This window comes from Gallus gallus, chromosome 4, assembly GCF_016699485.2.
Source record: "Gallus gallus isolate bGalGal1 chromosome 4, bGalGal1.mat.broiler.GRCg7b, whole genome shotgun sequence".
In the NCBI taxonomy this organism is placed as follows: Eukaryota; Metazoa; Chordata; class Aves; order Galliformes; family Phasianidae; genus Gallus; species Gallus gallus.
Genome location: NC_052535.1, coordinates 55,645,549 through 55,659,968, shown reverse-complemented (window position 1 = coordinate 55,659,968; position 14,420 = coordinate 55,645,549). Strand labels below are relative to the sequence as shown.

Here is a 14,420-nt window from a genome sequence, read left to right as displayed (position 1 = left end):
CTTATTTCTTTAGTCTGTAAGGTTTCCTGGGCAGCAGTTGCCTAGCATTATGTGTCCGCACAAGGGGAAAACAGCCTGGACTTTCAGTGGTGCCTGAGAGCAACAGTAACACAAATGAATAATTTTCGTTTCTTTCTCTCTACTTATCTTTCAAATGACTTCTCATCCCCTTCTCTCCCAGGGTCCTTTTTACTCTTCTAATTGATGATGAAATAGAGACATAAGAGGCAGATGAGCTTGCTAGCATCATGTTCATAATGCTGGCAATGAAAGGGGGAGTACTGCTGCACTTACACTATGACAGGGAATCTTCATCTTCCTGCTGTACTATGCAGCTACCTCGTGACCTGTTACAGCTAGGACTGTATCATTCCTTGCTTCTAAACTTCTCTCATCATTTTGCTGCTGCAGTGCCTCCACATCTCCTCTAAATGATTCCCAGCCTACATAGTGCCACTCAGGCAAGAAGCATCAGATGTGGCTGAAGGTACTGGCAGCTGAGGATTCTTGAGTTTTGAAAGATTAGAAGGTGCAGTACAAGGAGAAGGACAGTGTATGTCTGTGTTGCAGTGAGTCTCTAAGTATGTCTTTTTGTGTTACAGAGAAGAAGATGGAGGGGAAGGGAGGGAGAAAAAGGTGGGGAGGGGACATTGTGCAGCAGAGAAGTGGTCCAAAAGAGAGACAGGAGTCATAAAAAGAAGTAAACATAAAAGCACCTAATGTTCCATGGAAGCCTGGTGTGTGTGTACAACTTGTTCCTGTATGCAGTACAGAGGTAACAGGGTTTCAATTAAATTCATTTTCATCTTGTATTCCCTTTTCTTGGAAAGAGAATGTACTTCTGAACTGCATAATTCTACCTTCATCATCCTTCCCAGTTTTCAGACTGTTAAAATAAATAACTTCTAGACATAACAAAATCTTATGTGTCACATTTAAGTACATCTGCCCCTTTAGAGGTTATGAGACATGCTTTTTTTTTTTTTTTTTTGGTCTTATGTATTTCTTCATATCTGTCATACTGGTAAATCCTTAGTATGTCTTCTCTGCTCTCTTGCCTTGTGCAGAATTACAGAGTTCGTGGCAGCTCCTTTTCTCCTTTTACAACACTAAGGTTTACTACCACACATCTTTCAGAAAAGCACCAATGACATCTATGTATTCCTAATAATTTTATCCATAGGCTATTCTTGCCCCAGTGGGCAGCGAATGAGACCCTGGATGCTAAAATGGTGGAGCATATATTTCCCACTCCTCTACTGAGTCAGTGCTTTAATTAAAAAAAGGCATGTCCAAAGCTGGGCTTAAAATCCTATCACCTATTTATCTGTAGCTACCTGAGAACATGATGTTCCTTCTTACCTGTATGGTAAAATTTTCCTGAAAATCCAAGGTTGAAGGTAAAATTTGCAACCTGAGTGCGCAGTAAATTTTGAGTCTCTAGTAAAGCCTGAAATAAATAAGAAATTAACATGCATTTAGAAAAGTGAGTATTAATTTTTGAATGCCTCATTTAAAAAAATTGTGTCCAGCTGAGGAGATATAACAAAGAAGGTCCTGTTAAATATTTCACATTTTATTTTGAAGTTATTCTTATTTTTTTGTAGCTTTTTTTTTTTTCTTTTAAAGACTATTAGAGTTAGCTTAATTTGCTCCATCAGTTTGATGATCTAGCAGTGCTAGTAGTAGTTTATAAGTGCTGAAGTACATGACAGACCAAAATACTATATGTTATTAGCAATGATCTATGGCAGGACTTGAATCCAGTCATTGAGAGTCAGTGGTACACTAAATTACTAAGCAACCCACATTTGGAGTTATTAATGAGGCTTGATAAAACGTACTTAAACTCTGAAGTTAGAAATACTGCTCACCGTCCAGATGTGGAGGCATTAGGGTTTACTTACCTGCAGAAACATATTTGTGTTTAATTACCTAAACCAGGGTTATTTGAGAAAGTCAAAGTTTGACCTATGGTAGAAGTAACATCCACTTTTCCCATGATCAAAATTAAATTCATATTTATTTTATCTGAAAAGGATAAGACCAATCTAAAGGAAAGAGAGGACAAGAATATTGCTTACAGAATGGGTGTAGGCCTGGTAATCTATCTAATGTGCATTTTTTCATGCACATGTTTCCAACAAACACAGAAAAAAGATAGTGGTTCCGACTGCACGAGCTGTCTACCTCTATTGTTAGGTCATCAACTCTGTGCTTCTTCTAAAGATAGTCCTTGCTGCGCAGATGGCTGCTTTGAATCAGCAGCTCACATAATCTGGATGCTTTGTATGTGAGATAGATAGTGCATTTGTCTCCCTATTGGTCTTGCCATTGTTGAATGGGTTATAAACTCTATTTTCATCAATTTTCCATGTCTCCATTATGTGGCTCTCTAGAACTTTTCACATCATCTACTAATAACATTTCTATTGATCGAATGTTCATGTTCTAGTAAAGTTCAAAGACAAAGTGAACTCAATGGTTTACATGCAGCCCGAAGTCCAGCTAATGTTTCCTTTCATTTCAAAAGAGTACATTTTGTATGTTCATTGGGAATTTCATTTTACATTACAGGAAGACAGCTTCACCATTTTGTTCAACTCACTGGTATAAATTGAAAGAAAGGAAAGAACTATTTGTACCCAAAGTGTAATTAGTCCCTTATAAATGGTGAAACAGGGATTTAAGAAACTGAAATGCCGATTGGTGGCCTATGCAATCCTAGTCCAGATGGGAGCCAAGCAAAACAGATCTGTGGTGGCACAATTTCTGATATTTGCTTTGTGTTGCAGTGGGTTAGGAAGTGCTGTCAACTGCTGTCAGCTTTCATGGTAGGACATTAGCTTTCTAAAGGTACTGATCGCATGTTAACTACAATATATATTTAGAGGCTATGGACGTTGGAGCTCTAGTCTCTTCTAAAGCTTCATTTGCTAACAGTCACTGTCGATAAAGGCATTGTTTAGGTGCCAGGCCACTTGGGAGTGTAATATAAAAGGTTGTCAGAAAGTGCATTTTACTTTTGTTCCAACAGAAACATTGATTGAACGTTGAAGAAGACTTACAACAAACAGTGGTTATCAGCCACTGCAGTCACCTAGTGGATATGTTGCTAAAGGAAATAAGTACTGCAAACTTATTGCAGTAAATCATGTGCTTGAGCATTGTGTATTGAGATACATGTAGATTTCCAGCCTATACTGCCAGACATTTAATAAATTGATCATTTAACTTCTGTGACAATTTCTCATGTTGGGTCTCTATCTACATACTATATAAATCTTCACCAACACATTTAACCTTAGATAATTGTGGCATTAATCTCTAGGAAATTGAGGAATATCCCCACTTGATAGAAAAGTCACTAAACTGACTCTGTTAAAGTCGTAAGCAGGGAATCTGAGTTATTATATGTTAGAATGTAACTTCCCAAGCATGCAGAGCATTATATATATGTTGAGAAAGACTGATGGGCTGAGAAAAATCAATTCAATTTTCCTTTGAGGAAAGAAAGAGCACCTTGAGAAATTATCTCTTAGCATGTAGTACAAGAAGGTATGCAAAAGAACTGTCATTAGATCACTTTATTTTTTTTCTCTCTAATTTCCCTCACACTCACATTTCAATAAGATCACAAAACTGGAAGATAGGCAGAAGCTTTACATCCCAGTGAGGTCTCATTAAAATTTCAGAGTGAGGATTAAGATGTAAATCCTGTAACCTGCAGTGTGTCAAGCATTTTTCTCTGTCTAAAGGGCAAATCTGTCACTCAAACTAGATTTGCCTTGGTCCCAAATACTTGGTTTTATTGCCATTTCCATATATGCATATTAACTTAAATGATATGTGACTAAATTTCATTTTCATGACCTCACTCTGCTTTAATACTAAGAGGATACTGTTAACCTAATGCATTTTGTCACTGCTTACCTTTTGTAGAGGATGGGAAACATCTTCTGATTCCGAAACATCTCCCTGGGTGATTAGGGTCTACCTTTCCTACTTTCACAGAATATATATTTGAACAAAATTTCTAATGACCTACGCTGCCCTCACTGGTAATTTTGCAGAGTAAAAAATAAGAACTTTATATCCTACAGGGTACAGACTTTAACAGCACACAGTACCATGACAAGAAAAGAGCTAATGACTTTTTGTCATCATCATCCTCCTTGCATGCTTGTGAGTGATTAAACCCCTGCTTTTAGTACTGAAACAAGGATGGCTGTTGTTCAAGCAGAGTTGCTGCCGACTGGCTCCTGGGTGTTGCAGCCTGGAGGAGTTCCGTGTCCCTTCCATCTGGTACCAGAAGTCTTTCTGGGGCTCACGGCTTTCAAAAGAGGTGGAAGGTATTTATTTTATTCTAATCACACTCACAGAGGATTTTGCAGGATGAGGAAGGGCTATTGAATTTTAACAGCTGGAAATCATACCTGCCACCAGGTGTGAATACAGCTATTCACACTCTACTTAGGTCCTGCTGTGCTCTCCCTGCCTCTCCTTGGCAGACCTCACTCCCCAGAGCCTCATCTGTCCCCATCCCTGTTGCCGCTCCCATTGATTTTGTATCATGACCTCAGGACTTGATGCTGTCACTGAAGGAGAAACTTGGAAGCTTGACTGGTAGGCACTGCCCACAACCTCAGCAGAAGGAGATTCATACAGAAGGAGGGAAAAATGTATGACAAATCTTATTTTGTAGAGGAGTTTTTTTTGTTTGTTTGTTTGTTTCTTTTTTGTATTTCCACTGCCCATAGTATTTAAATCCTATCTGCCAATGTACATCTTTCCTTCAGAGTCAGTAGGATTATTCATTTTCCTTCAATTACTGAGTCTTAAAAGAATTGTAAGTAGAGGAAGGCTGTTTGTAAGCGTTGATGGCTATGGGAAAATGCAATTAGCATTTGCCACTGAATGGGTAGGGGTGTGTTAAACTAATAGCTGTTTGCTCACCATTGCTTTTTTGTTGAACAGTTAAGTAAACCGTGCTAGATAATTATTGTTTTCCAAGAAAAGAACCATGGAGCACATCTGCACATGGATAAGCTGGCATGTCTCAGTGTCAGCCTAAGCAAATAGTTTTTTTTCTTTTTCTTTTTCTTTTTTTTTAGGTATTCCAGTTTGTTCTTTCAAATACAAAAACCATTTGCCAGGAATATCTCAAAACTTGTAAGTTTCATTATGTTAATTGATTCTTTATTTTGTCAATGAAGCTTCTCTCTGTGACATCCACGAGATATGGTTTCTTCTTTATACTTTATTTATATTCAGCAGTATTTCACATTAATCCATATAATAATTTTTAGTAGATTTGAAGTTGCTGTAGTTTTTTCCTTCATAATTGGTGCATCTATTGCGCAGAAGTGATATTTTTCTGCTATGTCCTTGTTAATTATAACTCTATCCTTCATTTACATAATAAACTTTTTGGGGCAATTTCTTCAGTAACATTTCATGGCTAATAGGAAGCAATTTGCTTTCCTTTATTAAGTACATTAAAACTTCATGCCCCAGACATCATTGACTGTAAACATTTGATTCTGCTCAAATTTAATGCACCAAGGCATTTTGCTCTGCCATATTAGGTTTATTTATGTGCTATGTTCTGGATTGTTAGCTGCTAATGAGACTTCAGCTCTTATTGCTCCGAGGCCTGAACACTAACCTCATTTTAATGAGTTCATTATTTGCTGCCTTCTGAATGGAAGACAACAAATTTTCCTTTTAATTAAAGGTCAAAATACCTCTGGCTAAGAAAAGTGAAGAGGTTATCAAATCCTTAGAGAAAGTAAAAGAATGACTTTTTCTGATTTTGATGCCAAGCATGGGCAGGCCAGATTGAGGTGGAAGGTATTTCTCAGGGGACCGAAACTCCAAATCTAACTAAGCTAAATGACAACAACACGAAAACATGGTGGCTGGTGTTCCCAAGATGTGGTAACCACCACCCACCCTCCAGGGGAAAAAAAAAAAAAAAAAAAAAACCCAAGCACTATATATATAATATATATATACACCACTGAAAGTTGGCCAAATAATTAAAGAGGCTTTCCTCCTAACTCAGAGGTCTTTGTGGATCAATACTACTATGAGAGTATGAGCCCTTGTTAGTGTGTGATGTGATTTATAGGGTGCAGGGGACAGATGCTGGATGAAGTGAGTCAACAAAGTTAATCTCATATTTTTTATCGGGGAAAGTGAGGCAAATGTGATCAGTTCTGGGGGCTGTTCGTAGTGAGAAGGGTATATGCAACTCTGTGTGTATGTGTGTGTGTGCATATGCAAGTAAAAGAGATAAGTGAACCCCTTTGAAAATACAGGGTGGAAATTGTAGTTAAATGAAAAAAAAAGATTAATTAAAGGAATTAACATGCAGCCCTTATTCTTTGTTGTGATTTGATACCCGGTCACCACCCTAATGGCAGCCTAACCTAGAGTTAGATTGAGTCATGTACCTCTCATTTGAGAAGCTGCTCGTGTCATAGGTAGTGGTGTTAGAGATGTGAAGAGCCTTTGTGAAAGAAAGGACTGGTGTCTGTGTGAACAACTGGTGAAAACTGGTTAAAATTTGTTTTTGGAAGAAAATCCTAACGTTTTGTGAGACATTGTTTAGGACAAAACCTAAAATTGTCAAAAAGTCCTTATAACAGCTCTAAACATTGATTCCACAAAGACAAACCAAAATTCCTTACTTCTGCAGATATTTCAGGGACCTTCCCCGAAGGGATGTGAATTTTTCAAACTAACAAAAGCTCAAGAACTTAGTAACTAGAGATTGCCATCTCTGTGGCAGGGATCTCTGTGGTCAGAGTGCCCAGGGTCCCCAGCCTGTGGGGCACTTCACTCACTAGATCTGCCCAATGAAACCTGATCCCAGATTACTACACAGCCTGTCCATCTGGCTGCATTATGTCAAGAAGGAATGAGAAAGGACACAGTTCTTTGTACAGTTTGGAAGAACATCAAGGGAAGGAGGGGAACGTAGGCTTTTTTTGCTTTCCAATATATCTATAACTTACTGTCATCTTGAGTTATATTATTTCCGCTGAATCATTCTGGGAAGCATTTCTGATGTGGGAAGATGTGCCAGTGGCAGACATCCTATGGCCAAGGTTATGTAGCCCCATCACCATATCTGGGATATGACTAAGGATCTTGTCAAAAATGGGCTAAATTCCCATTACTCAAAGTCATCATTCATTTGGGAATAGATCCTAGTGCTGTGTAGTAGTTCCAGTGCTGTAGTTTTTTCTCTCTTTAATGTGTGTGTGGGCATAAAAAAGTACATATGCTACCTATATATGTACTACTATTTATTTGTATGTACTGAAGATAAAAAATATAAGCAAATATGTAAGTGTAGATATTCTTTTAGAGAATATCTTCCTTTACATGCTGTCTATATACACTGCTGAGCAAAGAGGACTTTTATTTGGGACAGATTACTGGCAGAGGCTAAGGAATCTGTCCTCTGAGATGCAAAAAATCAGGCATGGACAAGACCCTGTGCAAACTGATCTAACGTTGCCATTACCTCTGCTTTGAGCAGGGGCTAAGACTCGATCACCTCCAGAAATCCCTTCCAGCCTAAATTATTTTGAGATTTAGTGAAGCTTTACCCTGTGTTTTTCACTTCGAGGCAGTTTCCTAAAGCCCCTGTCATACATACTTGTTATTAATACCAAGAAGTGTTTTTATTTTGTTCCGAACATCTGTCTTTAATGCTTTTGCATTTATATAGCCTGAGGTTCATTTACCAGCTGTTCTGTGCAGAAATTTGCTGGTGGTCTGTGGAAAGACAGAAGATAACAAAATAGTAGTTTTGCCCCTGATTTCCAGCTGTAAATGTGTAGGAAAAAATAGCAGAGCAGCATTTCTTTCCACTGCAAGCAGATGTCGTCAGGATGTGATGTTTGATTGCCTCTTTCTGTCCTTGTTTCCTCTCCAAAATCTGTGCTAAGGAAAAATCTGATACCACCTCTTTTAGTCTTGATGATTTTCAAAGCCAAAGCAATCTTCGTATCACTAGAAGATAGCTAATCCCAGTAAGCACTATAAGGCTAGAATGAAGTAGCTAGTCACTATTTTCTGAGAGGAAAACTGAATTTGAAAGAAGTGTTGAGCAGCCTAACATCACCAACAGATTTACTGCAAGGCCAGGATTCTAGGTTCCTCAGATTCACCTTCTGTTTTGAAGAGCAAACTTCTACTGTAAGGGGTAGAATCTCATCTGCTGTACCTATCCTTCTAAAAGGACAATGCATTGGTGAGTTTATAACCCCTGTGAAGTTGTAACTGATTTCTCTGTGAAGATTTCAGCCCACTTCACATTTTTATAACAGAACTTTAATAGAAAATTCATTAATACTTCAATGGAGAGATTATAAAGAATTAACATTGTTGACTTGATAGATCTTAAAAGCAGTTTAGGTGATAAAGTCAGTCAAATCCTTAATGAGATTTTCAAATCACTTGTACTATTTAACCTACGCCAAAACTGATTTGAACAGAAGTTAACCAGGCACCTGATCAATGTGCAGCTCTTGACCTCACTGATTTTCTTTCTCTCTTATGGCATTTTTCACTTAATGCAATATACAAATAATGTGATTCTAAGTACTGACTGCAGACCACTCGCCACACCCAAGGAGATGAGCGACACTTCAGCCACAGATAGACTATGTTTGGAAGATGGGACTTCTTTCTTTTTTTCAGATTTATTTCTATGGAGTACTATGCTAATCTATAGCTCTATATAAATAATTAATAGGAAGGTCTCTGAACACAGCCAGCTCTGTGTGCAGATCTATTTTTTTCATTATAGAGCTATTACTTGCGTCTGTTTGGCATTTCCCATGAGTAGCTGTCTTAGTGTGAGGTCTGGGAGGATATGGGGGTTTATTTGAAGCAAGAAAAAAGTCATGTTTTGCTCTCATATGTAATATGTTTATTGTAAACAAAAGAATTTATTTTTTTCTTTATGAGTGGAATCCCCAACTTGTCAGATCTGTTTCTGCTACTCTTTCATAACGCCATCTTAAAGTCAGAAGACTGTCAGTAGTCTAATTGCACTTAATTCAGCACAGAGGAATGCATCCGTTCCAGTAAAAGTTTAGCTGCTTTCAGCTGAATGAGATGAATGGGGTGATATTGCACCAAATTTAACAGCTACTCTTGACTAACTGTCTAATAGCATTGCTTGAGAATTCAGGAAGCAGCTTTTGGTGTGGTGTTCCTGGAGTGATGATGCCATGGCAGTGACACAGAAACACTGAGAGAGCCTTGTCCAAATGCATACCTGTGTGCACAGGCAAATGGCCAAGGCATCTCTTCAGTCTATGCCCTGGGAAAGGCGAATTCACGGCCAATGGTCTTGTACTTAGAAGGTCTAGCAACAAAAGCTCAAAGAGGGAGCAATGGGACAGTCTAATGGGGGTGAAGTGTGAATTTCAAAACAAAAAGCATTAATGAAAAGCGGGGGAATGCAATCCTTTCCAGTTCTCCAGCAGGACTTGCCGGGGGAAGACCAAAAGCATTAGGTATGGGAGTGACCTGCAGGTGCTGTAGGAGCAGGGTGTGGCTGAAGTAGCTACCTACTTCTACTGATTGCTGTTTTGTGTCAATGTTATCTGCACAAAAGATGTATAGACATTTGGGAAATCACTGAATATTGACCACTACCAATGCTGAAGAATTTTTTTTAGAAATACTAACCTAGAACTACTAGAAATCACGGAAAGAGAAGAGCCAGCCTGTGCCAAGCTGTGGGCATTTCCTGTGCCCATAGGGGCAAGGCAGAATCCTGGAACTGGCCCTGCTGCAGAGCAGGTCCCTCCTATCGGGTTGCATGCAGCCTGTGGTACTTCCAGCGGTGTAATACAGGGCCTTCGAACTTTTCTCTTAGCTAAGGATTTTCAGCAAAAGATCTCTCTGCCAGCTTGTATGGGAACTGTTGAATCATGGCCTGAACCTCTGATTGATCAGCTGAGGTGAGCACTGAGACAGCCATGGGAGCACAGGTGAAGGCAGTTCAGCTGTGTGACTGGAAATGGTGGAGCCTGGCTGCACCTCTCCCAGACCCCACTTAAGGGCTGACTGCCACTGAGGAAGGATCTCTTCCCGATGATTACTCCTCTTGGAGTTTTTCCTGTAAGCCTACAACATGGGTGAGCATTTTCCATCTATTTCTGACTCTGATCTTTTTAGCTATACTGTCTGTGTATACCAATCTGACCATACCACTCTGTAAATTTGTTGACTATACACTGTGGTAGATGAAGGATTTTTTTATTTAATTTTTAAAACAAACAGCATGATCAAGAATGCTTACTCTAATTTATAGAGCCCTCCGGTTGTCCCCTAGACTGCTTGCCCTTAAAGGAAAACTGATTGGTCGTTCTGAACAGGACTACAAGTCAGGTGCAATTTCCTTGCTAGACCATGACTCCTTCTTGTGCCATCAATATCAACACCAGTTACATTAAAACTGCTTGTCTATTATTTGAACCAGAACTTAATGACAATTCTGTATGAGTGCAAGCGTAAGAGGGGCACAACCATAATCTAGTTTTGATCGATTACCAAATAAATAAATAAACAAAAACATTGAGCAGGAAGCCCTCTCAAACCCTCTTAAGGGGGCAACATCAAGATTAAAATAGTATGCTAATAAAATATTCACATTCAGCAATCTGTATTGCAGCACACTGTACTGTGTCAGTCATTGAGCTGTGTGTGGCTAATAGTAAAACACAGAGATTAGCACTTACAGTTTTCTTTCACGAAGTGCTTATGCCATGCAAAGCAAACAAAATCAGTCTCCCCATCTTTGGCACAATGCAGATCAGTAGTAAAGGCTGAGTAACACTAATAACTACACTTTATTTCAGTTGAATATTTTTTTCACTTTTTTTTCTTGGTTATTCAGAATTGCTTCTCTATGCAAAAATACAGTAACAAAGAACTCTTTGGTGGGTACTCAGTAGTTTTAAATTACTTAAGAGGTAGATTAATGGAGGCCACTTTATCGGTCTTCTTTAGTTTATGGATTTGGATGTACTAAGGTTTGATCTGATTGGGTTTTTGCTCCTTTACTGCCATTGGAAATCATTTACTGCGGTAACCTTGTCATAAAAATTCCTTCAAATTCTCATTGCAGACCTTTATCTCAACATTCTGAACTCCTACCTGCCCTAAATAAAATGTATAATTTAATTTAATGCTTAAAACCTAACCAATGTGGTTGTTTTGTAGTGGAATTAAGGTTTTGTCTTGTTTTTTTAAGCGCACATTCAGTCATACTCAATATTGGAACAGAGGTGGTCTTTTCCAATTCAGATCTGTCCTTCAGTTTTTAGAATGGGCGTTTATGTGACGGTGGATATAAGCAGTGGCTACTAAGAGGGTGCCTCCATTGGTATAAATCACAGGCTTCTAAAACTTGACTCTCTTGGGTGCTTTTTGTCTGTGAAAAGGTATTTAGTTATAAAATCACACACTCTGCATGCAAAGTTTTCAATACCATTGTCTGTCTTCTTGTTAGTTGCTCTTTTCCCCTACCTCACTGAGGTAGGTGAGCGAAATCTAAAATCATCCACTCCCTTCTACTGTCCTCACACATCACCACTAGCACCTATACCAGCTGTGTCTGTGGGTTCTTAGATTTTTTTTCCATGTGCAAGCCTGTCCATTGCCATCCTCTCTGAAAATCAGAAACCAGGAAGTCAGTGGAACACTGAGGAGCATCAACTTCAGCAGAAAGCTGCTGACAGGCAGACACAGCATTTCTGCTAATTACAGATCCCTGAGTCCCTGTGGATTTCATAAACACAGAGGTTATAATTCAGAAGTGTTGGAGATAGGTGGGAGCAAGAAGACAGGCAGCAGACATTGTCCTTTTCAGTCCAGCCCTGCTCATCTATTTCACTGTGTTGTTCTTGGAGGAAAAAAAGGTGGATCCTGAACGGGTAGAAGTCGTCACACTTTGTTGCACTCTGAGTAAGAACATCACTTTCAGCAGAATTATAACTGCTCTCTGAAATATTTTTCGGACGAAGTAATACCTTAAAATTGGGGAAGCTGTGTCTTTAAACACTATGCAATGTTTCTTGACAGTGTTACAAGTGAAATACATGTATCACACAGCCTCTTTTTTTGCAGTTACTTCCAGTGATCTAATAATGATTTATTTTGTGGAAAACCCATCTGGTAGTTAATCAACATGTTAGTTTTATAGATCCTCTTTTATCTTCAGTTGTTCGGAGTTATGCATCTGGCTGCAGTATATAGAAAATGTAACTGTGCTGGAACTGGGGTCCCTGTAACAAAGTAGTAGACTCACACCAGTCTGCCAGTGCAACAATTTTCTTCACTCTTTAACAAAAGTAAGTCTCACTTGGAGACTGGTCTCAACAAGCTTTCCTTGGCAGGGCTGTGGACACTTCTGGGCCTTTATTGGTTATTCTGAAAAATGCAGCTTGCGAAATCTTTATGGGCAAGGGAGTACTTTGAAAATAACTAGAGTTAAATGTTACTTCGTAATACTTCTGCTAGAGAAGTAGCAAACAGACCAGAGCTTAACTTTTTTGACCCTTCTGGCTTCTTTGTGATGCAGTCTTGCTTTATCTAGGGAGATCACTTCAATGTTTGTGCTGTTGGCTGGAATTGGAAGTTTCTTTAAAATGGAAGGGGAATTGTAAAGGCAAGTGTTCTTCATCACGCTCATTTCCTTGACCAAAGTTCATGAAGGACATGCTGTCCCCGCCACGTCCTACAGATTTCAAACTTAGAGCAGAGAAACATAAAGCCTATTTTGTTTTTGAAAATGACTTCAAAACCCCTCCAGGCCTGAAAATCCTCCTGCTTAACATTGCTCTATTATCCTTCCCAGTACTTACAGGCAGCATAGTAGGTTGTCCAATGACAAAATCTGGAAGATTCAAAGCAAAATGGCAATGCCAATAGCAAGTTTGCTAATCTTTTTCCTCTCACACTCTGATAATGTTATTATTCTATTTAGTTCTCTCAAATGGTAATATCAAAGGCCAATATGTTCTCCAATAAAATCAAGCCAGATCATCAAATGTAGCTGACAAATTTGAAATGAACCATTTTAGATGTTCCAGTAGGTTATTTCATCATAAAAGCAAGTAATTTTAGGTAAAATGGAGAACAAATCTCTACAAACTAATAGCCAGAGGAAACGTGTCAGGTCATAGATGTACAGTTAAAGAGTGTTATCATGCTATTTCAAAAAGTAGAAAAATTGTACCTAGAGAAAAACTGAAGTACTGCAGGTTTTTTTTCTTCAGATTTGACTTGATTGGAGATACGGGGGGGGAACCCACAGCAACAACAAAACCTCATTTTATTGAGGTATTAAAGCAGTACCATGTAATTGTCCCAGAGCATGAAGGATTATTTTAGCTCTTCTAGTGACCACTGAGGAAGGAAACTTCTGATAACTGAGCCCTTCAGTCTGGCAGCAAACTCAAAGACAAATCCGTGGGCAGCAGGTAGGTCTAGGCTTCTAATGACTGTGACAGATGAAGGTGGTTACCTAAAATGATGGATGAAATCTTGTTCCCTATGTTATTTAGAATGTCAGAGCAGTCCCCCTTGGCCTTTCTAGCTCACCCTCTTATAGGTGCCCATGTCAAACTGGCACATCCTCAGCTGCTGAGCTAGGGTGAGAGCCCACCTGGCTTTTAGGGCTCTGGAGGTGACCGTGAGCAAGGGCAGCTGCTGTTGGTGGAAAGTCTGGCAGGGAATTTCAGCCAGCAGAGAATAAAAGAGGATTTGGATGGATTTCCTAGTGTCTGATGGAGCTCATCCCTTTCTAGGTACTGCTAAATCATTCTTGACAGGGATGACTTCTCCCCAGGGCTCCTAAAACTGCTTCTGACAAGCAACCTTTTTTTTTTTGCTGTTGGAATGTGTTGAATTTCCCCAAGCATTGTGCATCTTTGAAATATTTCCTGTTAGAGAGGTATGCTTGTTCTCTGAGCTCTTCAATCCCTGCTTTTCTAAATTACACAGGAAGAGTAGTGTGCTATGCCATTAGTACACAATGTGAGTTATTTGTAAGGAGAAGTAAACATTTCCAGCAAGCATGTATTAATCAGAGGTTGTTTACTGATATCTTTTACTACTTGTTGGATGATGTCTGTATTTGAATGGGAAAATAATTTTGAAGTTTCTTACTGTTTTCATCAACTGTTCATTTGTATGAGAACTTATTCCCACGGTTTATAAATCCTTCCATAGGTCATAATTTTGGCTGAAAGATTGAAACTACACCTTGGAAGAAGAGTATGTCTTCCAAGCACAACCATGTCTGATGACAGTGATAATATACTGAAAATCTGTGTTGGTAAAGTTTCTGAATCCTTTCATAAACTTTACAGTATACATATGTA

The 14,420-nt window shown here is 38.9% G+C and overlaps 1 protein-coding gene and 1 long non-coding RNA gene across 4 annotated transcripts in view; one reads left to right on the top strand and one right to left on the bottom strand.

Moving 5' to 3' along the window:
• Positions 1 to 14,420, bottom strand: part of NDST4 (N-deacetylase and N-sulfotransferase 4) — a 160,661-nt gene that overhangs the window by 59,077 nt on the left and 87,164 nt on the right. For both annotated transcript variants that reach the window (XM_040699341.2, XM_015276354.4), the window contains one exon: positions 1,363 to 1,450. In XM_040699341.2, the coding sequence (XP_040555275.1) occupies positions 1,363 to 1,450 (88 nt within the window). The remainder of the gene's footprint in view (positions 1 to 1,362; positions 1,451 to 14,420) is intronic.
• Positions 1 to 14,420, top strand: part of LOC112532302 — a 154,182-nt gene that overhangs the window by 95,612 nt on the left and 44,150 nt on the right. The window lies entirely within an intron of this gene.